Source organism: Stegastes partitus, unplaced genomic scaffold (genome assembly GCF_000690725.1).
Source record: "Stegastes partitus isolate 25-593 unplaced genomic scaffold, Stegastes_partitus-1.0.2 Scaffold12, whole genome shotgun sequence".
NCBI lineage: Eukaryota > Metazoa > Chordata > Actinopteri > Pomacentridae > Stegastes > Stegastes partitus.
Window position 1 is genome coordinate 1,526,157 of NW_007577743.1, and position 23,322 is coordinate 1,549,478.

The 23,322-nt window shown below is 43.0% G+C and overlaps 1 protein-coding gene across 1 annotated transcript in view; it reads left to right on the top strand.

Moving 5' to 3' along the window:
* efcab6 (EF-hand calcium binding domain 6) overlaps nt 1–23,322 on the top strand; it is an 86,150-nt gene that overhangs the window by 28,930 nt on the left and 33,898 nt on the right. Inside the window, exons 3-7 of the mRNA XM_008288344.1 lie at nt 9,143–9,279; nt 14,346–14,458; nt 16,384–16,510; nt 16,684–16,785; nt 20,741–20,831. Of these exons, the coding sequence (XP_008286566.1) occupies nt 9,143–9,279; nt 14,346–14,458; nt 16,384–16,510; nt 16,684–16,785; nt 20,741–20,831 (570 nt within the window). The remainder of the gene's footprint in view (nt 1–9,142; nt 9,280–14,345; nt 14,459–16,383; nt 16,511–16,683; nt 16,786–20,740; nt 20,832–23,322) is intronic.

Genomic DNA, 23,322 nt, shown 5'->3' on the forward strand with positions numbered 1-23,322 from the left:
AATCAGGTGAAATCCTATAAAGGGCAACAAACTCTGGTGTGACTTGGTGACTCAATAAGAGAGGACAGATGGAGATGTGTTTTATAGGCTCTCAAAGATCCTCAGAATTATTTATTCTCTGGCAGATTTATTTTGATGTCTTTTTTTTTGTTTAAAGTTATTTTTTTGGCCTCTATTTGATAGTGTAGTCAGAGAGAGACAGGAAAGTAGGGGAGAAGAATGGGGGGAGGACATGTGAGAAAGGGCCATGAGCAGGATTCGAACTCATGACCTCCACATCTGGACTGTAGCCCTGTACATGGGATGCCAGCTCAACCAGGTGAGCTATAGTGGCGCCCTGTCCCTTGTAATTTCTGACTGACAGATTCTCTCTCTGCATCATTTCCACAGTAAAAATGTCAGGAGACGCTGTGAACTTTTTAGTCATGAATTTACTACACAGACCTTCAGAAACTCCTGCAGGTAAACGTGAACTAACCAAATGCATTTAGTGGTGACTGACTCTTAAAGACTGACGACCACCGGCTGAAAACACCGGCTTGTCTTGCAACATTAATGCTGAGCTTATCTTCGTCTGTCTGGAGAGAGCCAGGACCTCTGAGAGTTTATTTATGACATGACAGTGAACACAAAACTCTTCTCCTATTGGCTGATTGTGAATGGTTCCATATGGTTTAACCTGTCATGAGGCTTCCACACTGAGCAGGAAAGTCCTACATTTCTTAGTCAAAGCCGTGAACTCGAAATGAGAAGTTGCCTCCCCGCATGGACCTGGAGCCTGAATTACTTCCTGTAAGCCTCTTCAGACTGACACCAGATCCCTGAGGAGGCCCTATTTATGATCGTACTCGTGTAACTTACACATTTCACGTCACTGAAACACTCTTTAGCCTTATCTATAAAAATTTTGTCTCTTTGGAAATGAATAAATATCTCAGACACTGATCACTAACAGCTGATTAACAAACGACACCCTGAGAGCTTACAACTGGTTTGACTTTCACACCCAATCAAAAACGTACCCTATATGTGATATTAGACAATAGCTCACTAGATAAACACAATGCTGTACTCAAGGAGACCTGAAACTAGCAGTGAGACCATCAACTGTTTACTGAGGAAACAGATTAAGTGAGAGGTAGAGACAGACTTCTATAAACTCAGACTTCTTTGTGCAGCCGGAGGAGTCGCCCTCTGAAGGCTGGTAGAGAAAATACAGGTTTAAGGCACTTCCATCATTTACAAACAGTCTGAGGTTGTTCCTCCACCAATACTGCCGTCTACTACACTGTATAGAACGCATGTGTATTGGCTTGCTAGTGCTGCTTTTGTAACCTAATGTGACGTGTATTGGACTTCTGTGCTGAGTTCAGGCAGTGACAAAAAAATTATATTGAAACCATGGCTTGTCCATACAAATGGAGATAGAATGTGTTAGCCACATCGCCCTGTGCAAACAGCCATCTTCCATCTATTATTTCAGCTGAGAAGCTCTCCTTATTGTTCCTGAATAAACCAACACAACAGCAGGAATCCTCCATATGGGGATTCCCTGGAGTAAATCTTCATCAAATGTGGGTCTGTGGTCTAATCTGCATCTATCAGGAGCCACAGCATGAGTATTTCTGGGAAGCCCTCTCGTAGACCCTCCATGTTGTTTAGGTTATGTAGAGCCTTTGTACTGCTAATGTTTGGATAGGGAGCGACAGCAGCAGAATGGTCCCAGAGCCCCTTATTATCCCTCTGAGCTCCACTTTAATGCCGCCTGTCTCTGGCACTCTGGAGCCCAACCAGAGAGAAATTAGCCTTCTAATTGACAGACAAAAGAAAGTTCATCCCTCTGCTCTGTGATGATCGCCGTCTCATCTCCTCTCGCTTTTCTCTCTTTTCTCCTCTCTCCACGCTCCCTCTGTCACTTAGCGGTTTCTCCTCCTCCGCTCCCGTTTGTGATCTCCCTTCATTCCCCTCCAACTCTCCGTCTCTCTTTTCTTTTTTTTTTTTTGTCTCCCCCTTTTATCCCTCCTCTTCAGAGAGCCATCCCATCTCTCCGTTTGTCTCCTTCCCATAATTCATAGTGACAGGAAAGGTTAGCGCGAGTGCGGCGGAGCTGGAGTGTCTTTTACAGCCTTGTCGGTACACACTGTTTACAAGTCGACACAGTTCAGCTGAAAACACGGAGACGTCCGTGGCACTAAATGTTTGATGCTGTTGGCATGTGAGGACCGCTGCTTCACTCGCATATTTATTATCATCCTGTCACGTTCTACAGGACAACTTTTACTTTTTCACGGGAGTTCTATGAGTGAGGTTTCAATTCAGCCACCTTTTGTCCACACAGGCAAACACTGAATGTACTGTCTGATGTAAAGATACGACCCTCTGCCCTCTCCGTACACACTGCCAGGTCACACGGTGTTTGTGTAATGCAAACATGCAGGTGAGGCGGGAGGCTGGAGTCGCAAACACGTCGCATTAGTCGTTAATCATCAGTCTAATTAAGCAGCTGAGGAGGTTACATGCTCAACAAATCACTGAAGACGTTTTCCTGTATTTAAACAGGTCAGCTAAATTAAGCAAAGCAGTCTGAAGATCCAGTGATGGCACACATTCATTCTCTTCACTTTATTTCTTAATTCATCAGCGCAGCACCGTCTGAACTCCCTGCTTGTTGATATTCATGTTTTCCTGTCAGATGGTGAGACCACTATGTCTACATCCATCTTTAACAAACACTGAATTGCACCTTTATTGCTGTTTGCTGTCATTCACATAATTAGGGGATTACTAACGTGTGGAAACCAGATAAAAGGTCATGTTTAAATAGTAACATCCAAACAGTGGGTAAAACATTTCAGGTGCAGCTAAATCATGTGCTAAAAGCTGAAGGTGCAGCAGTACAGCTAATGTATAAAGTTGGTCTGGAGTCGTGCGGTTTGCTCTGTGGATCAACAGAACTGCCAGATGTTCTGATGTGAGACTGAGCTGGAAAAAAAAAACATGTCAATACATAACATGTGGGTAAAATTTCACACTAACTAATTTTTGCAAAAATGGTTTTAAGCTTTATTAAATTTACAGTCAGGGGCTGTTTTTAGAATTTTCCACCAAATTTCCACACTGTGGATGCTCCTCAGTACAATATCTTGGGTACTAAGTTACTAACATTGTTTGTACTTAAACTAACACTGAGTTGTTTTTTTCCCCCTTTCTTTGTTAAAATCCATGTAAATTAAAAACACATCTTTTCACCCAACCCATAACATCGTTCATATGTTATTGATGACATGATTTAGAAGAACCAACCTGCTACAACGAGTCCATTTGGAGCATAGACTGTATAAAAGATGGACGTAGCAACCGGCCCTGAAAAATGAAGCCATCCTGGAAGTGTCAGAAACCTGCAATATCACTACGTCCACTAGCTGCTGGCTCCACAAAGCCCTGGCTCCCATAGACTGGAATTGGAAAAGAACTGATCACAGATCATGAAATACTGCATTCCTACAGCTCAGGATTTATTTCTTATTAGTTTTCATGGTCAAGTCCAGAGATCAGGTGGCCAATCTGAAAATAAATCAATACTGAATTTTAAAAAAATCGTCAACATGTTGCGGGACAAGGGGCGTGGCTGGCTTGACTGACAGTCGGCAGCGACGATGCAGACGAAGCGAGCAGAAGGCGGTAAATGTGGGAGGGCAGAGAGGGCCCGCCTCTCAATCCGTCTGACCAATCACTGCTCCTATGGCTCCACCCCCCTCTGACGATCCAAAAATCCAAGATGTCAACCAGGAAGTAGCAAAACCCTGGCTTCATTGTCTCAGTGCAGAAACCAACGGGTGACGTCACGGTAGCTCCGTCCATCTTTTATACAGTCTATGATTTGGACCCGACTAGATCAGTTTCTGCTGTGACGACTGTCCAATGCCCATGTCAGACAGCTTCTGTTATGTCATTTTCTAATAAACACATATTAAAATAAAAGTATTCTGTGTGGTCATGATGACTTGCAGGAGACCGCTCTAACAGAAAGCTCCCTTAAAGGGTAAATACACCCAACAAATACCCACTTTGTCATCCACAGTGTATCGGTGACATTCAGACCTTCAGACTGTTTCATCGCCCACATGTTGGGATGCAGCATGGTTTCTGTTTTCTCTGGAAGTTGTTTTCCCAGCTGTAAATGTTCATTTTAGAATGTTCTTGAATTGAAACTTGAGTTTGTTTTTCTTTTATTAGCACAAACTTATTTTCAGTTGTTTTCACTTTTGTATGCCCACTTGTTAGTTTGAAATGGTTTGTTAACAGCCACCTGTTCGCTGAATTTGCTGCTGAAAATCGTGTCACGTCTCTTTGGCTTTCATCGCCAGTGTGCATCACAATCACGATTATCAGCGGTGATCAGATGTTTTGTGGCAAAGTGCACATACTTTGGATCTATGCAGTTTTGCGGTACCCAGTTTCTCATCACTACCACCAGCTGAGGACTGACAGAAACCAGCAGCAGCAGCACTGTGTCCTTCTGTAGGGATCATCTTGCACCACAGCACTAACAGTGATGAAAAACTAAGTAGGTTAACTTTATGTGTCTTGTATATATGCAGTCCTTGATTTTCCTTCTTTGCATAGTTGCTCATCATTGAAGTCATCCAGGAGAGGAGACCTTTAGTGTTGTTTGAATGCCTCAACATGCTAAAGAGGTTTGTGAAAATGTGTTTGTGGGACATGTAGCATTAAAAAAAACAAGCAACAACAAACAAACAAAACAATTATTTCCAGTTTACTGGCACAGACGCAGACACTTGGATACCTGGAAGACTCAAATGCCTCTGGGGGTGAGAAGGAAACATGTCCTTTAGTCATTTGAGTGAACTGACCCTTTAGAGGTGCAGGAGCGATTTCAGAGGAGGAACATTACGCAGCGATCAAACGGCTATCAGACCTGTGGGTCAAGGCTGTCGAGCTCATACTAATCAGCTGAGAGGGTAACACAGACATGGCGGAAGGACAGGCACGCACGCTCAGGGCTCGCCGGATTAGCATATAACAGGCCGGTAAACAAAAACAACAGAGCTTTCATTAATTAAGGACCATGGGGCTGGGCGGGCAGACGGATGGGCGAGGGCTGCTGAGACACTCTGAGCACGGCACAGCGCCAGGCCTCCAACCACGCCAACCAGAACACAGCTGCCTAATGGAGCGCTGGCACCACTGAAGGACAGGGGAGCAGAGAGAGGGGGGAAAAGAGAGAAGGAGAGGGGGAAAAAAAATGGAGATAAAAATTAAATAATCGAGGAATTTGTAGCTGAAAAAAAGGCAGGGGGAGGCATGGGCTGAAAGACAAAAGGGGAAGAAAGAAAGGGAAACAAAGTTTGCAAGGGAATCGAGGAGAGGTGGAAACAAAGGCAGATAAAAAGAGAGGGGGAGTGTGTGTGCAGAGGGAGAGATGAGATGGAGATAGAGACGGAGATTGGATGATATCCCTCTGTCTCTGTTCATTAATACCGTATGATCTCCTCTCTCCCTCCTTTGTGATTTTAACACATTTCTAATTAGCACAGAATCCTCTAAGTTGGAGAGGGAGGGAGGGATGGAGGAGATCGAGGGGATAGAATCATATTTATATCTGTCTTTAATAAATTCACTTTCATTTGATCTTTTTTTAAACGCACAGTCTGCTGTGGAGCGCCTCTTCCCTTTCCCCTGACTCTGGCAGAATGAAAGGTGGTGTAAATGCGGGGCTAATTGTTATGCTTGTAAGGAAGCTCGCACGGTTGCTGAAGTTGTTAGATTACAAAAAGTGGAGATTTTAAAAGTTTTACTGCTGCACAGAGAAAAAAAGGCTCTCTCGTCCTCTGTGATTTAAAAGGATAACAAAAGGAATCTGGAGCTGTAGAAACATAACCTCATCCACTGCGCTTAAATAAATGGTGAAGCAGAGAATTTTCAGAGGTCAGCATCTATATTTTTGCCTGACTTTAGTCCAACTGCTCTATTTTGTGCCTCGGCGTAGAGACAATGTCAGTGTAGCACATGAGGGAGGCTCCCTCCACGTCTTTCACTGAGAGACTTGGCAGCTCGTCTAATCAGAGTGCAATTAGACAGAGGCTTCTCTGGGCGACAGAAGACTCTGATTACCCAAGAGTCACTGGGGGTATATTTAGTATCTCTGCTCCTGTTCCTGCGTGGTTCGTGTGGCGCCCCGGAGCTACGCAGTGAGCTGGTGCATGGCGCACACTTTGGAAGACGGGACTGGCTGGACTTGGCTGGGCCGCTCGCTCAGACTTGCTGACTGACTGCAACTGAGCTCTAACAATGTCAGCCTGATCCAAACCCTCATCATCCGGCTTCCCAGAGTGTGAGGAGCTTCCAAATCGCACACACATCAAACCTCTTGTGCGTGTTGCTACTCACTGACGTACACTCGTCTGCTGGTTCAGCCACTGGGTCTTCTTTTCGGTGTTGGGGATGTAATGAATGACAATTCATTACAAACCGCAGCTGCATCGATGAGCCAAAACATTATGAGTACCTCTGCTTAATTTGCCGTTGATCCTTGGCACGCCCCCAGAAGCTTGGACCTGGCTGTCTAGTCCAACCCCATCTCCTCAACTCAAGATAACAGCCTGGTACATATAAACTGCATTCTCATGCATATTTTAAAGGAACCTTAATTCACTTTTGAGAGATGCATTTACTTACTGACAGGGATGAGTGTGAGCTTGTAGGAAAGGATTCCAGTTTAATAGAGCTGCAAAGTCCACATGAGGAGGTAGATATGAGGACGGAGCCATAAGTCAGCACCAGGACTTTCATCCAGGACAATCAGGGTTTGTTCTTATTATTCTTGCGTTTAATTTTCACTTTGTCTTGCAGTTTGGTGAGGCTAAGGCACCAACACTATGTGGCTGGCTTCAGGAAACATCATGGTTTAGGTCCAAATACGACTCTTTCACAACATTCTCCATTTTTGGGTTGCCAGGGCGACGAGTTCTGCCCCATCTACTATATGGGCTGACTGACAAGAAGCAACTGTAAAATGTTTAAATGGCAAAGAAAAAAAAAAGGAAGACGACAAAACACTTTCCTCAAAACATAATTGCACTGAGTTGTATGGGACTGTCGTGTTTTTGGGAGACGGGATATTTCTCCTGCTGCCTTCAGCACATTAATTATTAGAACAGCAAGCAATAAAATATCATGATGTGTCGCACCAATATTAAAACAGCAAACGGGAAAGTGCTCCTAATAATGATAAAAAAGAATAGCACAGTGTAACAGAGGTGTGTGCCATGTTTTTGGACAGTACACAAGTATTTCATTTATGTAAATTCTGCTTCTTAAAAAGGCTGTGAGGCAAAGCAAGCTTATTTCTGCAGCACATTTCATACACAGAGGCAATCCAACATGCACAAGATCATTTAAAGCAAAATAGCAATAAGTGAGTGAGAAAAGCCTTGACACCTCAGTGAGCGACCATCCTGGTGGTTGCTTCCATTTCTAGTCATCTTAATGGAATTTGATGGTTTAATTTAACTGTTTGCTGGTATTCCTTCAGCCAATGAGCTTGTTTTTATAGCACAGCAGTTAATTAGCTGTCAAGCTGTCATGTGAATTTGATCGTGACATACTTATGTAATCTACTTTCAACAGCACATAAATAGTGCAAAAATGTGTCCATAGAAACAACCCTAAGTTAGTTGGTGACTTCCGTCTGGTGCTGAAGAGTTACGACAGCAAGAAGTCTGTCAGCCCTGAAGAATGACCAGGTCATGGTTTTCTGCATCAGTCTGTCTGAAAATGTGATTTTATCTTCATCAAAGTCACAACTGTAGACAAACACAGTGTGCAGACACACCTCCACACATGAAAATCAGGTTTATTTTTAGCTTGTTAATGTGTCAGCATGGTGATTTTAAATGTAGTGATTAAATACTTGTGATTTTAAAGACTAGAAGAAGTGAAGTAAGCAGACAACTCCATACATTATTATGTATTTACAGTTTGAAGAGTATCACCGACGATCCAAAAAACACAGATTCAGACTTCCAGGGTTTCATACATCATAAATCTGAGGAACCAATCCTGTCACCTTGCAGGGTGTGTGTTCTTCTTTACAGCTGGTTTTCTGGTTCAGACACATTTGGCTGAATTACTCCAATAAAAGGCTCTTTTCATTTCCCATGAATGAAGGTTTTTTTTTTTCAAATCCTACCATTTCAATGAACTATTTTAATGTGAAAGAAATACGTTATGTAAACATGGCTATGGTGTAGCACAGAGTAGCTTCACAGTGTTGTGTATCTAAACAGAGTAAAGACGAGGAACGTGTAGTGTGACGTCTAAACCATTTTAGGGTATGAAGGGATTGTTTTCATGGAGAAGCTGTTTTTGAAGTGCTTCTTTACTGAACTACTCTTCCTCAGCAGTATTCTTAGAACATCTGGTATGAACTTTTCCAGCTTCATGCACATGGTTATGTCTTCTAAGACCTTTGGTTTTTTTTGCACTTTAGTGACTTCAGTGGCGTTGACCCCCTTCTCCCATGTCTCGTGTCAATTGCACTGAAGCTTGCTATAACTCTTCACTTCAGTCAGCTTTCTTTGATATTATTATCCTATGAATTCTCATACGTTTCCCAGCCGACATGGACAAGAACAATGCAACGATTTGTGTGCTGCTAGTTAAAATAGTTTGACTGGGATCATAGATAAATGCAGGTAATTTCAAAGAGTTCTTGTTCCTGTCACTTCATCATCCTGTATGTTCTGCTTTTTAGTCATGAAGCACATGAGCACATCTTTTCCAAGCTGCTGCTCAGAACCATAAAGCTCTCTGTTAGTACTTCACTGACCTATAATCCTCTTCAGTGCCCTCCCTCCTCCGTCTCTTCTCTCTATTTCATCTGTCTACCAGAGATCTTTGCATCTCCACTTTGCTCTCTCCTACCTCATCAGCTGTCAGCACTTTGGGGAACAGGCCCAGGCTTCCACAGATCAAGGCAGGCGTGTCAATAACCGTGTTCACAGAAGATGAAAGCTCCGGCGAGCTGAGCCTCACAAGTCGGCTGGGTTCAGGAGTTCACGGGCGCCGCTGAGGTGTAGTGTTGCTGTTTGCTGTCAATCACCACGTGTGAACCCCGCAGATCGGAGGCAACCTGAGGACTGTGATCAGACTGTTCCGCCTGTTTGACTACAACCGAGGAGGACACATCCAGCAGCAAGAGTTCCGCCGCATCCTGGACAACTACTGCACCCGCCTGACAGACAAGGAGTTTCACAGGTGGGGTTTAGCTTCATACATCTGATGCTGTTTGTCACAGCCGATCACACATCAAATCTGTAGCAGCAAGGGCCCACAGAAAGCACACAGAAAGATTAGTTGTGTGGTTGGTGAGGTGGGAATCCTGCCAACATATTGGTATTTCAAGTTCAGTTTCTGTTCCAAGAGCCAAGAACAAACATTAGGTGCTGGAGGTATCCGTTAGGCAGCTCTAATGAAGCTTAGATGATCAGTCTGGTTTATGACAACTTAGATTGTTTGGGGGATTATTTTTGGAAATAAATATTGCACTATACTTACCAAGTTAATTGCTGAACTGTGGAAAAACATGAATACAACTAAAAGATGTCGGACACACACAGAAACAGCAGCAGTCAGATGATCAGACAGACTGGTTAATGTTGGTGAGTCCAAATGATTTAAAAGAGAAAACTGTTGTCTTAAACATTCGTCAGAGCTCACAGATCAGCTTCCTGCCTCGACCTTACCTAACCGAGTATACTTACCTCAGCTGTGCACATGCGGTTCCCCAGTCACGAGCAGACTGGGGGTTCCATACCATTTTCTCACAACTGGATCCAATAATAAATCTTCTTATGAAGGCCAACTCCTTTGAAGTCCCAAACTGATTAATTATTTATAAAGGTTTAGCTCCAAACAACTTTAAACCTGCAAGAGCTGATTTTTGGAGCATTCTGGGGCAGCAGAAACAAATAGTGAACATAACACAGATACTGTGTATAACTTGCCTATAAACACATCCAGCATTTACATAGAAACACCATCAGTCATTCTCTGTTGTGTTTGTGTGAACCTGGTGAATAAGTCCAGTGTTCAGTCCGTGTACAGTGTGCAGTGGCTTTTTGGATGCTTTTGTCTGGAAGCAGCTTCCTGCAGTGGCCTGAAACAACGCTGAGAGCACTGAGAATGAGTCAGAGCACTAAAATTGTGGTTGAATGGATAAATGGTGAACTGAAACTTACTGAAAAGTTCTGTAGGCAGATGAAAGCTGCAGGTTCAGCTGACTCTTCTCTGTAGGTTCATTACTGTGAGCGTCCTCTCTCTGTTTTCACATCGACTCTTATGTGATGAAAAAATAGATGTTACACCTGCTTTACGTAACAAAAGTCACTCTGAGGAAAAATCATAGTGTTACGTTGAAATATTCAGCACATCGTAATACACAAAATGAAACATTAAACAATACCAGCAAACACCAAGACGTTACTGAGCAAGGCAGTAGTCTGACACATAACCCTTTATAAAACATTGTTTTTTTGGGCCTGGCGTTTGTGCTGATTAAACAGGAAACTGTACAACATTAGTGACCTTTAAAGGTGCTTATAGGTGGATTTGATCAACTTGGGACAGCACCAGACTATATGTATAGATGGACACACCCAGTGCTGTCACCCACAGGTTTCCTAACAGTGGTCTTGAAGCTCAGTATGGAGGCTTTGACTGTCTCCATCTTGGCAGTGCCAGACTCTTCCTAACTGTCAATTAGTCCAAAAATGAACAAGAATGTGACAACCCTTAATGCACTTTGAATGTGTGAGTTCTATAAAAATCCATTCCTGTACAATTGTCACAAACAAGTTATTTAGAGACAGAAAACAAAAGCAGTTTGTTGCATCGGGGTGTAAACATGTTTACTTCTGCTGTACCGTTGGACATTTAAACATGGAGGTCTGTGGGGACTGACTCACTGCTGGAGCAGCTCAAGTGGGCATCGGAGGAACTACACTGCAGTTTTTAGAACTTGTGAGTTGGCTTAATCTCTCAGCCCTGGAGGATACTACTTAGTTTCCTCCTGATTCTTCTAAATATTTTAAGCTGTAGCTTCACATATTGAGATTTTCATCTTCTACAACTCTTGGTGAGAAAGTGAACATTCCCAAAAAGTCAAACTATCCCTCTAAGTTACATGTCCCGCTTATGTTAGGACTGCTCTAGTCAGGTTGTTCTGAGCTAACACCCACTCAGATTTCAGTGGGCCTTTAAAGGTGAATCATAGTCCATGCTCAGCATTGCTTTGTGAATGATGTCAGGTGCATTTATGGGTCTATGTATGGTGGAAGATAATCACACGTGTATATGGAGCTGCAAATGCGACTTAAGTGACAGTTTGACTGCCACTGATTTACAGTTCATATAATAACAACACAAATAAAATAAAAAGAATGCAGACTAAGATCTGCATCACGTTTTCTGCAGAATGAAAATGCAGTGAAGTTTTACTTGATTAAAAGGTTCCTTCATGCTGGACATGACATCAGCAACTACCAGTGAGTCCCTGTGTTAGAGATGATGATGGCACATTTTCAACAGTTCTATGTTTTTGAATGTTTTTAAACTAAATGTACTGTGTCCAGAATTCTCTCTAAACAATAAAAATCCTATCTTATCTCTTGTTCTTATAAATGCTAACGCTATTCCTGGATGTCTCCTCTGGGATTTTGTGCCACTCCTCTTTGTGACCGTCTCCAGGTCTTCCAGGCTGAAGACCTCCTCGCCATCACTCTGCTCTTAAGTTTTTTCTGCAGATTCTGAATGAGATTCCGTCCTGGACTCTGGCTGGGCTGCTCTAATATGCTGAAGTTGTTTTCTGTTAACCATTTGTCGAGGTTACACTGAAGTCCACATCTGATCTGTCTCAAGAACTGAGAAGTGTGGGGTGCTGCTTCTCAGCTAACAGCCATGGCTGTTGGACTTGTTTTGTGGGTTTCCTGGATTTTTTTGCTGCTCAGTGGCAGCGTTGGTTTGCCATCTAAAAAAGCGTATCGAGTCACAGACGATTCAAATAACCTGATGGGTGACGTTTTGACGCCTCCAGCCGCTGATCAGAGCAACGCACAGGCTTCAAACTAGCAGCCAACCGCACCTGTATGGAGACGCAACAACAGCCCCTTATTTGCAAAATGGCAGAATACGGTCTCGACTCCGCAACGCCAACCCAACACACCGAGTTCTCCCAAGGTACAGAAACCTGTTAATGGTGACCTGAAACTCTGGGCGCTGCCCAACTATCACAAGCCACTTGTCTTTCCTTTAAGACCCAACCAGCCAGCTGGCCCAGGATATCCCCAACAAGTCCCGACCCAAGCTCCGTCCCCAGGTGTTCACATGAGCAGCATGCCTGCCACTCCAAGCGCTGGTGATACCAGTCGCTACGCTAGTCGAGCTGCATCCTATCGGCCTCTCCCATCCCCTCCTGGTATGTTTCAGATCATTGTCTTGTTGGAAGACCCAATGCTGCCCAACAACGAGTTTCTCTGCAGACTGACTGACGTTTTCCTCCAGAATCTTAATGTCTTCCTCTTTTCTCACGATGCCGTTTACTTTGACAAGAGTATCTGTCCCATCAGCTGAAGAACATCCCAAAGTATGACACCTCCACCACCATGCTTGACAATGGGGATGGTGTTCTTGGAGTTGACTGTTCCTCCTTTTATTTCGCCAAACTAACAATTCCATTTTAACTTTCCTCTGTGTCTCGGTGAGCATTTGAAAAGGCGAGGTGAGCTAGGTGAGGTGTGTCTGACTTGGAGGAGTGGCGTCGTCCACGGTTGATGTCCACAAAGACCAGCCAGTGTGATGTCTGCTGTCTGAGTGTCTGTCTGGGGATGTTGTCAGAAATGCTCAGATTCATCAGGATAGTGCTGGTGGTGATCTTTGGGTTCCTCCTGGCCCAGGGGTGTCCAATCCTGGTCCTGGAGGGCCACAGCATGTTTTAGATGTTTCCTTCTTCCAACACACCTGATTCAAATGATCAGGATCATTATCAAACTTCTGCAGAGCTTGATGATGAGCTGATCATTTGAATCAGGTGTGTTGGAAGAAGGAAACATCTAAAACACGCAGGACTGTGGCCCTCGAGGACCAGGATTGGACACCCCTGTCCTGGCCTCTGATACCACCATTCTTGCCAGTGCCCATTTAGATTTTTCAGTGTAGCTACCGGCTCTTAAAAACACTCTGATATTGCTATGCAGCCTTTCCCTGTCCTGTGAGCAGACATAACGCAGAACTGGAGGTTTTGACTAAACTCTTACCACTGTCTAGTTATTGACTTAGAAACTGCAAGCTGTTCTTAATTCATCAGAATGCTGTATAAAATGGTAGAATTTACCATTTGGAATAGAAGCTTGCATTTGCTCAGAAATTTGCAACAGATTGATGCTAATATTATACTAAAAAATATAATATGAATTATAAAAATCCAAATGTATCAGTAACATCTGTAACTTCATGTCTTTCTTTTATCACGAGTTTTTGTCATTTCAGGCCTAAAGAAAACTACTGTCAAATAAAAATTCACCAAAAGTCTAATTTTTGCATGGCTATGAATAATTTGCGACTTAACTGTGACTGCACTTAAAGTAACCCGTATTAAAGTTCCCTATCAGTGTGCTGTGTGCTGAAACGTCAGTAACAAAACGTTTTAAGGCTTTGTTTTGGCTCTGCCTTTTGTTAATGTGTCTATTGATGAGAATAGCTTCACTGTGCAAACCCTCAACATGTGAGCTCCTCAGCTGAACGTCTAAACACACACATTTAAAGTGTACATGCATTTAGTCCAGTCATTTTTACAACATGTCTGAATACAGTAATGTGTTACACACACATTATCAACCAACCAGCAGCGGCCCAACTATTTCCAGTATTCCCTGCGGTGGGAAGACGTCTGTCAGCTAGGACGAGATCACTAACACTAACTTTGTGGTCAGCCTTTGTCCCTGGATGAGAGAGAGCTAATTGACTTTTAAAACTTCGGGCCCTGCAGTCAAATCCACTCCAGAAACGCAGCTCAACTTTTTTGACGCGGCTCTAGAGGATTGTGTGTGACAGGTTCATTTTCAATGGCTTTAATTGGTTTTAGCGCTCAGGACTCTCTCTCTCGCTCTCACACAGACTCACTGTGTTAGTGAGCGAGAACAGACAAAGCCAAGCAGAAAGCGTGACCTCTTTTCTTATCTCATCATTGACACAGATTTATTGATGTTATAGGTCACTGTGCTATTTATTTAAACATAAACAGATCTCTCTCTGTTTTTTTTTTAAAGATTGTGGAACCACTACAGTCCCAATAACGTGACCATCATTAACTACGAAGTGTTCCTGGACAAGCTGGGCTTTGGCGACAGCTTCAAGATTGCTCCAGTCTGCACTAAGCTCGGTATGAACACACAGGGAGCAGCAGGAAGCACCAACCCGGTACAAAAACACACTTGTTAAGAGTCTGCAGCCACACAAGCTGCTCTTTCAGCTACACTGGCACCACGAGGTAGATGACTACAGCTGCATTATGGTTGGCTATTTTGGGGTTGTGGGTAAATTTGAAACACAAGAACAACTTGGTCCTCTTCAAAGAAATCATTTGACGGTGGGGGGAAATCCTTTATTTGCTTAGTGCAGATCTAGATGAGAAAACCAATGCTTCCAAACATTTCTACACCGTAGACTTTGTACAGATCAATGCAGAAGAGCCAGGGCAGCTGTTTCCAGTCGTTGTGGTATGCTAAGCTAACTGTCTGCTCACGATTCTTATTTAAAGGGCAGGTACAATAGTGTGCTAGCCTTTTCTAATTAGCACTAAGCACAAACTAGCAGACGTTAAAGCTAGAGTATGCAAGATCGCAGAAAGCAGCAACAGTCAGGTGGAACAACAGAAAGATCGGGACACGTGGACCCGTACTGGCTGAGTACAGCTGCTGGACTAACCTGGTGGGAAGAGGAAGCTACGTCATCACATCCAGTTCAGAGCAAATCACACTTCCATCAGATGAATACCATCGAACAACACTTGCACACAATGGGCCTGTGACCGCCAAAGAGAAGATTATTTTTTTTTGCTCAGAGAACCTGATTTATTCATTGCTGTAGAAATGTAAAGATACGTTCAACACGTGTTCGATCAAAATGCTCCTGAAATACACTGCATACTCTAGCTTTAATGGTAAAGCTGGTTAATTCTGCACGAAGCTGCTTGTTTTAATCAGTGCATATCAATCCCATCCGGCCATTTATTGGGCTGATAACAAACAAATCTGGCAGAAATTTTGATTTGTCGATAGTAATCACCAACTAATTGGAATGCAATCATTTCAATACATGTGTGAAAAGTCTAACCTGCTGGTGGTGCTGAAAACTTAAGGGATCACCAAAGAACTCAGGATTTGTCCACCGAGCCTCTTGAACATCTGTGCCAAATGTAATGGCAGCTTGTCCAACAGTTTTTGAGATATTTCATTCAAAACCAAGACTGTCCACACAGGATTAGTCATCTAGGGACCATGAACATCTGTACAAAGATGTATTCCAACTAACATTTGTCAGGATATTTTGGCGAGTGGTCGACCAACTGACAGACAATCATGCTGGCTGGCTGAAAACTTACATGATTAGAAATCAGTTATAAAACAACAGCCTACTGTCCAAGCAGCTTCATATTTCTTGGTTGTTTCGGTTTGAAAATAAACACTAGAATGAAGAGTTATCCTGCGTGTTGTGTTTTCTAGACGTGTCCAGCCGAGGAGCAGCTCAGTGTGAGAAACAGAGAACGCCGAGAGCAGAATCTCAGACCAGCTTGTGCGATGCTCCATCAGTCTTGCCGCACAGGAAGCTGCAGACTGTCTTCTACAACAAGGTGCGGACTTGTCTGAATGACTTTGTGTGTTTAATTCCTCCTGTTTGCGTGTCACCATCTGGCCCTCTCCCCTGCATTATCCTCTTTAAAGACGGAGGGGTAAATTGGCTCTAAGTGGCGCGTCAGGATGCAAACAGCAGAGGGAACACTCCTAATTAAAATGTTTGCCCAGAAAAATCAGCTCCTGAGTTAGTGTGTTAATCACAGCTAATTTGCAGGAAAGGCAGCAGAGTCGGGGCTGACTCTGTTCTTGCATCCTAGAGCTGCACTGGGATGTTCTCCATGGCAACCAAAACCCATAGATGACTCACTTCCTGTCCTTATTGAGGAAAGGAAAGATAAAGAAAGAGGAGGTTTGTCTCTAAAATATGAACGTATGTCCGTGTGTGTGTGTGTGTGTGTGTGTGTGTGTGTGTGTTGTTCCTCCCATCAGATGTGTCTGAACTCCTCCCCAGTGTGGCGAGCGCTGCAGGCCTTCGACACCACCCGCTCCGGCCTGGTGAAACAGGATGTCCTCAGGGCTGTTCTGAGCAGCTTTATATTTCCCATGAACCCTCTCTCCTTTCAGAAACTGACCGGCCGGTAGGAAAAGCAGTATTTTATTTATTTATTTATTTTATCTTCCCTCATTTTACCTACCTATTCTGCCTCAACCTCCCTGCCCTTTGCTCTTTAAATCTTAAAAAATTCACAATCCTCTCTTGTGTGTCATGTATTTTTCATGCGTGTGGTCTGGATTGTGTGTGTGCATGCAGCTACGGTGTGCGAGCAACAGGACCGGTGAGGTGGAAACACTTCTTGGGTCATTTCATGAGCCCGCTCAGTGGAAAGGAAGATGCGAATCGTCACGATGACAGGTCAGTTTGAAATAACAGTGTGAGCAGTTATTCACACGTGGAACATAAAGACAAGGTCAGAGGTGTTCATGTGTCACTCACATGTTAACAACAGATTGCAAAAGACCTCCTGCCGTCACTGTTGAGTCTGTTTTGCTCCTGACAAGATAAGCAGTGCACCCGACTGTAGGAGTTCATGGCCTGGACAAACAAACCTGAACCCTGGGGCGGCGTGTATCGTGATAGCTCACCTGGTTGAGGTGGCGTCTCATGTACATGGGCTAAAGTCCCCGACGCAGTGGTTCGAATCCGGCTCATGACAGTTTGTAGCAGGTCCTTCCCTCATTCTTCTCCCCACTTTCCTGTCTCCCTCTTCACTACACTTTCAAATAAAGGCACAAAAGGCCAAAAAATAACTCACCCTAACTAAAAAAACCCAAACCTGAACCCTCACATACGGCATCGGCTCAAATTTGACCTGTTTTGATGTTGGACAGCAGTAGAACTACCTTAAACGTTCTTTTAGCCTGAAATTTGATGACTTTTTCTAAAGTGATCCAAAATACACAGAAATGAAAATGTTTTAAGATTGCATACTTTTGTACAGGGTCTACAAATGTTTGGACCCTGAGGTTGTTTCAGGTCATGTCTGACCCGTATCCACTGAGACGGGTCATTGACCCTTCGCTGTGGGTCAGTTCAATTAAAACGATGGTTGTAGGGAATCTTGAAACTGTGAAACTGTACAGGCCATGTTTAATGTGTATTTCTTATTGACATTTATTAACGTGACAGAGGTTATTTAGACATTCTGAACAGAGCTGTAGTTTAGAATCTGGTTTTGACACTGAATCTGAGGGAATTCTTGACAGGAAGGCATAAAACATGAACAGTATGTTGAAGTTAAGCCCCAATAAAACTGGTGCCAGTCGTACCTCTGCAACACAACGTCAGTATGAACATCAGTAGTGATGAAATCATTACAAAACATGACTGAACTGGACAAAATGATTCAAACCAGCAGTGATTCACAGAATTCCCCTCGATGCCAGACTCTGCCTCTACAGTACCAGCGACATTATTTTAGTTAATTTAGATTTTACCTAATTAAAACCTAAATTTATAAAATGTTTATCATCTGGTATTTTACTGTAGATTACATCGTAGTGCACCTGGTTTTGATGTTATCATGCTGCTCAGTAAGCGTTATCAGTGCATATCATTTCCATAGATAAGGGCCAGGAGGACCTCCTCCACCCTGTCGTAGCTCCGGAGGCTCTTATCTGCCCGTTAATGGAGCTCCGTTATCACCTCATTTAATGACAGTGGAGCTGCTGCTTCATTCACTGCTTTTTGCACGGTGTTTTGTTGTGTTGTGAGTTGATGTTTGGTCATGTTTCGGCCCCAAAACTATTTGGTTCGATTTAGAAAAAGATGTTTGTTTGGGTTAAAAACTCAGTTTTGTATGTGTCCACGGTGACTAACACCACTGAACGACACTTACACACAATGAGGCCTTTGTCTGCCATTGGGAAGATGTTCTTCTTTCTTTGCTCAGAGAACTTGAGAGAACACAACGTTAAAGGCAGTGAATGAAAGCAGCAGTGAAGCAGCAGCTCCACTGTCACTAAATGAAGTGAGATTTCACGTTCACTCCACGTACGTTATCAGGGTTACTCCTGTTTATCAGTGACTGAGTGGATGACAGCTTTGTGCCGTCCTGGAAGGTGAAACACTTCTGGCTGATGATGTGCAACAATAATGTGTTGATAATGTCTGAAACGGGTGTTAGAACTTTCTCACCACCCAAAAGATGCTTTTTCATAAACACTTCCTGGAACTTAATGTAACAAGAATTAATGTTCAGCAACGTTCCCAAAGAAACGTTCCTTTACTGTTACTTGAGTGTCTGCAGCACATCGAGGCCAAAACAAGACGAACAAATTAGTGCAAAGATGTCAGATTCCCTCTGAAGGTTGACTTCTGCAGAAACGAACAAAACATCAACAAGGGTTGTTTCATCTGTAGGCTTCCAGTCAGGTTGGAGCAGCTCAAGAGATTCTACAATCAGTTTGCTGTTTTTTTTAAATATTATTTTTAGGTGTATGGCAATATGTTAGGAAGTAGTCGAGTACTTTTAGAGATTACAGAGTACTTACTACGTATGTTTACCACAGTTGGTACTAAAGTACAATGCCTCAGAGGACTACACAGAGCTTTTTTAAGGAATGAAACTCTCCCTGAAATTTAATTTACATTCTGGCTCCTTGGGTGCTAAGCTAGGTAATGGAACTGAGTTCCTCAAAGGATCCTGTTTCCTTCAGGAACTTCCTGTTTCTAGAATATTGATGTTGGATGATTCCCACAAATTACGTTCAATGTAAGACTGTTGTTTAGCTTTTAATGTCAGTATCTGAAGCAGTCAAGGACAGAGAAAGATCATGATGGTGTCAAACTGTGATTAAAGACCCCCTTTGGTGAAAATCACGTTGTTTTTAAACTTACCTTGTTAACACTGTCGCTATGGTGTTTTATATGCTGAAGAACACCTCATGAGAGAAACATGCAGCCAAGCTCATGGCTGAACACGTCCATCTTGATCAGTACTGAAAACTTGACTTCCAAGGTTTCACATGTAACAAACTGAAGGAGCCATCCTGTCAGCTTCCAGCTCAAACATGAATCACTAAAATACAAAATTACAGCTAGCCAATGTGTTGCAGAGATTATTCACCATGTTGGAGGTGAGAAGGTGGGCTAGAGCTGTAGCAAGGGGATGGACGGGTGGAGGGGGGCATGGAATACCTTGATTTGCATATTCTAGTAACAGGATGGAGGTACATGTAGGCCATTCTAGGGAGGAAGGAGTCGATTTTATTGAAAAAAGCTTCCAAATATGTTGTTTGTTTTTAGGGGTTTTATCCATCCATCCACTATCTACACACCGCTTAATCCTCACTAGGGTCGTGGGGGGCTGGAGTCTATCCCAGCTGACTCAGGGTGAAGGCAGGTTCACCTGGACAGGTAACCAGTCTATCACAGGGCTACACTTAGAGACAGACAACCAAGCACACTCACATTCACACCTACGGGCAATTTACAATCACCAATTAACCTCAACATGTTTCTGGACTGTGGGAGGAAGCCGGAGAACCCGGAGAGAACCCACGCTGCACGGGGAGAACATGGAGACTCCACGCAGAAAGATTAAGGTGCCCCGACTGGGACATGAACCGGTGACCTTCTTGCTGCGAGGCAACAGTGCTACCAACTGCACCACCCTGCAGCCCTTTTAGGGGTTTAATGAATTGACGAATTAATTAAAAAAAATGTTTTTTTGATTTTTTTTTACCCACCTGTCACCTTAACCCTCCATTCATTGAACCAGCTTGTTTATGTCCACTGAAGGTCTTTGTTCTAAATGTGTGGAGCCATTCTGAAGAAGCATTCTGACAACTTGCAGCCTGCTCCCTACATCTGCCCTTAACACTGGCTTCAGTGTGGAGACGTATGTGGTCCAATGCAGAATTGTCCGATACAAACAGAATTTCTGAGAGTATTGAACAGTTCACGATGTCAGTGCTACCTTTTGCTAATCCTCTGCTTTTTTACCAAACAACTTAGCTTTGAAGTAAACCTGAACCTTATGTAATCTGCATGGTCTCTGAAAACATGCCACATGAGAAAGCTCTAACTGTTTGCATTCTTTACCCAGTGCTGTTCCCCTTTCTGCTTCCACTGCAGTCCCAGCAGAAGATATCAAGAGACCTTTTAAGTCATAAGCTGGCAAATTTTCAGTTCATCTTACACAGTAAATTAACTCCAGCTGCTGGTCCCACATGAAAATTGCCAGAACATTTAGAAGAAAAAAAAAATCTCCAGTACTGGAGGTGCTTGTTCTGGTCAGAGAGATGTGTTTGGAATTATCTTCTGTCATCTTCTTTCTTTTCTTTTTTCAATCTGTCTCTTCTCTCAGGGCCTCTGAGCGGGCTGCCCCAGATGTGGACAAGTTGAATTTGCACACCATTTATCCTCATCTGAAAGAGATCCTCCGAGTCCAAACCACGGTACGACTCCAGAATGAAACAGAGCGATGTGATGCTACAAAAGACAGGCCTTCAGAACTCACCCATGTTTCCTCTGCGCTGCAAAAACTGCAGGAAGAGGCAAGACAGAAGTGATTTTGAATGTTATCAGACAGGACACAAGGGAGTAATCTCAGCAGATTGCTAAGAGACAAAGGCACATGCTCAGGTGTACGCTTTAAATATAAATGCCAGACAGCTTTACAGATGAGCCAATCATCATCCGCAGCTTTTTGATGGCCATAAACATGATTAGATGATTGCATATGGCCACTGGTTAGCCACTCAGTCACTAGCCATATGTTCGTCTGACAGCCATCCCCTTCAACACGCCTCCGCATTCAGTTCTGCCTCTTTAATTTCAAATCAGTCTTCTTCAGCTGGATAAAACTTTGGTGTCTGACTAAACTTCTGGGGAAGGGGGGTTGAATTTTCCATTAATTCACAGATACGTTTGATGTTGCTGCCGCCACTCACAAAACAACACCGAGCTTCCAAGTTTAAGGAAGTGTGTGTACATGTATGTGTGTGCGTGTGTGAAGCATCTCCCAGATATGAATCACGCATATCTATGTGCCAGCATCTCCTCCTTTTAATGGCATGGGAGGGAAAAAAAATCACTCCATCAACTGTTTTAAAAATCTATTGAGCGGGTGGGAGATCAAACAAGAGTGTCCTCACACTGCCAGCTAATAATGAGGTTTTTTCTACTCAGGCAGGTTTTAAGCCAACTATGATTTTTAGACTGTCTCTGGGGAAGCGTTGAAGAGCTCGGACGACTTGCAGTGATTCACATTGTGTATGAATTATAATCTAACATATGCTTCAGATGTATTGAGCCAGGCCATAATTAGTACTGTTTTAATATTACACCGCGTAATCACATAAAGTATTTTAATCTTGTAGATTCAAGATTATTTTATTTGGCCACGTGTGTATCGGGACACTTTTATTTATGGCTACCAGCCGCTCCCAAAACACACTGTGAAAAAGAAAATTCCTCAATCCGACTGGAGTGTTTCTGCTCTGTGGAGAGCCTCCTCACTGCTCGAACCTGCACAAAGCACAACTCGCAGGATTATATTAACTGTTGCTATAATGCAGTGTAACATAGGGAGTGTGCTGTCTGACAGGTTTTAATGGATTCCACATTATTCTGCCAGAGACTGATCATACTTGTGCATCTTTACATCAATTAAAATAATTGTAATAATTCAAATTTTTAGTATTTGTTTATCGTAAATCCTTCTGTTTCTGTGCTCCTCAGTGAGTCTCAAAGCTTTTCAGTGCCTTTAAAAAATATGTTAAAAATTGTTCTGTAAACTGTACAATAAAAGGAAATTGGATTCTTTGTTGTTCCATGTAAGAAAAGAAAAATACAGGACTTAAACCAATTAATAGAACACAAAAAACTAATTCTGTCAGTGTACTCTGAATGCTATCAACCACATGTTACTTGGAAGCACAAAGCCTCGTGATTTCAACAATATAAATCATTTTAAGATACTTCAGTTAGTTCCTTCCTTTACAATAAGAGTGAGCACACAGCACAACAGTAGTTTATTACCCTTTCTTTTGTCTGGAGGAGCACATACTTGTTAAAGCACTAGTCACTGTTTTGACCTTGAAAGTCCAACAAACAAAATACATAATATGTTTTTAGTAAATTATAATAAAACAAAACATGGTAAAGTGTGAATATTAATCAGTGTAAAACACAGCAGCCCCGGTGACATGACCAACAGAATGATACAAACTGAAGGTGCTTTTAATTCTTCATGTGCTTTTTAAAAAGGCATTCATGTCGGATTTTTTCTTTTTCTTTTTATCAATAATGTTGTTGCACATGAATCGTAGCGTTTTGGGTTATTCAGTGATCCTGGGGGATTTGTTGTAGTTCCTGGTTTTCAACATGTGATGGTGAAATGTGGGCGGTTTGGTGATGCAGAGGTTAACGCTGTCACCAAGAAGTCAGTGGTTGTGAATGAGCTGTAGGTGTGAGCGTGTTAGCACTGTGATGACATGGTGACCTGTTCTGAGTGCATCCTGCCTCTTGCTTGATATCAGATGGGATGCACTCCATCTTTAGATAGAATTAGTAGAGCTTGTGTTTTTTATTACTATGCTGTGATGGAGCTGGGAAGCATCCCCCTCACTAAGGTGACAGAGGAGCACACATGCACATTGACAGTTAACTGATACAGCAAGTTTACTGATTATTTTGTTTTGTGTGAACAGACCCTTGTTAACTGCTCTTTTGCTCTTTGAGATCCACTGCAGGGCCATGGAGTGCACACATGTGGCTGCAGGATGCCAGCAGTGACCACTCACCTGATCAGGCTGAACTGAGGGATCAGAGAGGAGGGAGGGGAGGAGTTATAGAGGGATTGTTGCTGAGTTTGATCTTTGTTTAGTGTTTCTTTAGTTTATCAGGTAGTTTTCTTTCATTTGTATCAGTCGTTTGCATTGTGTA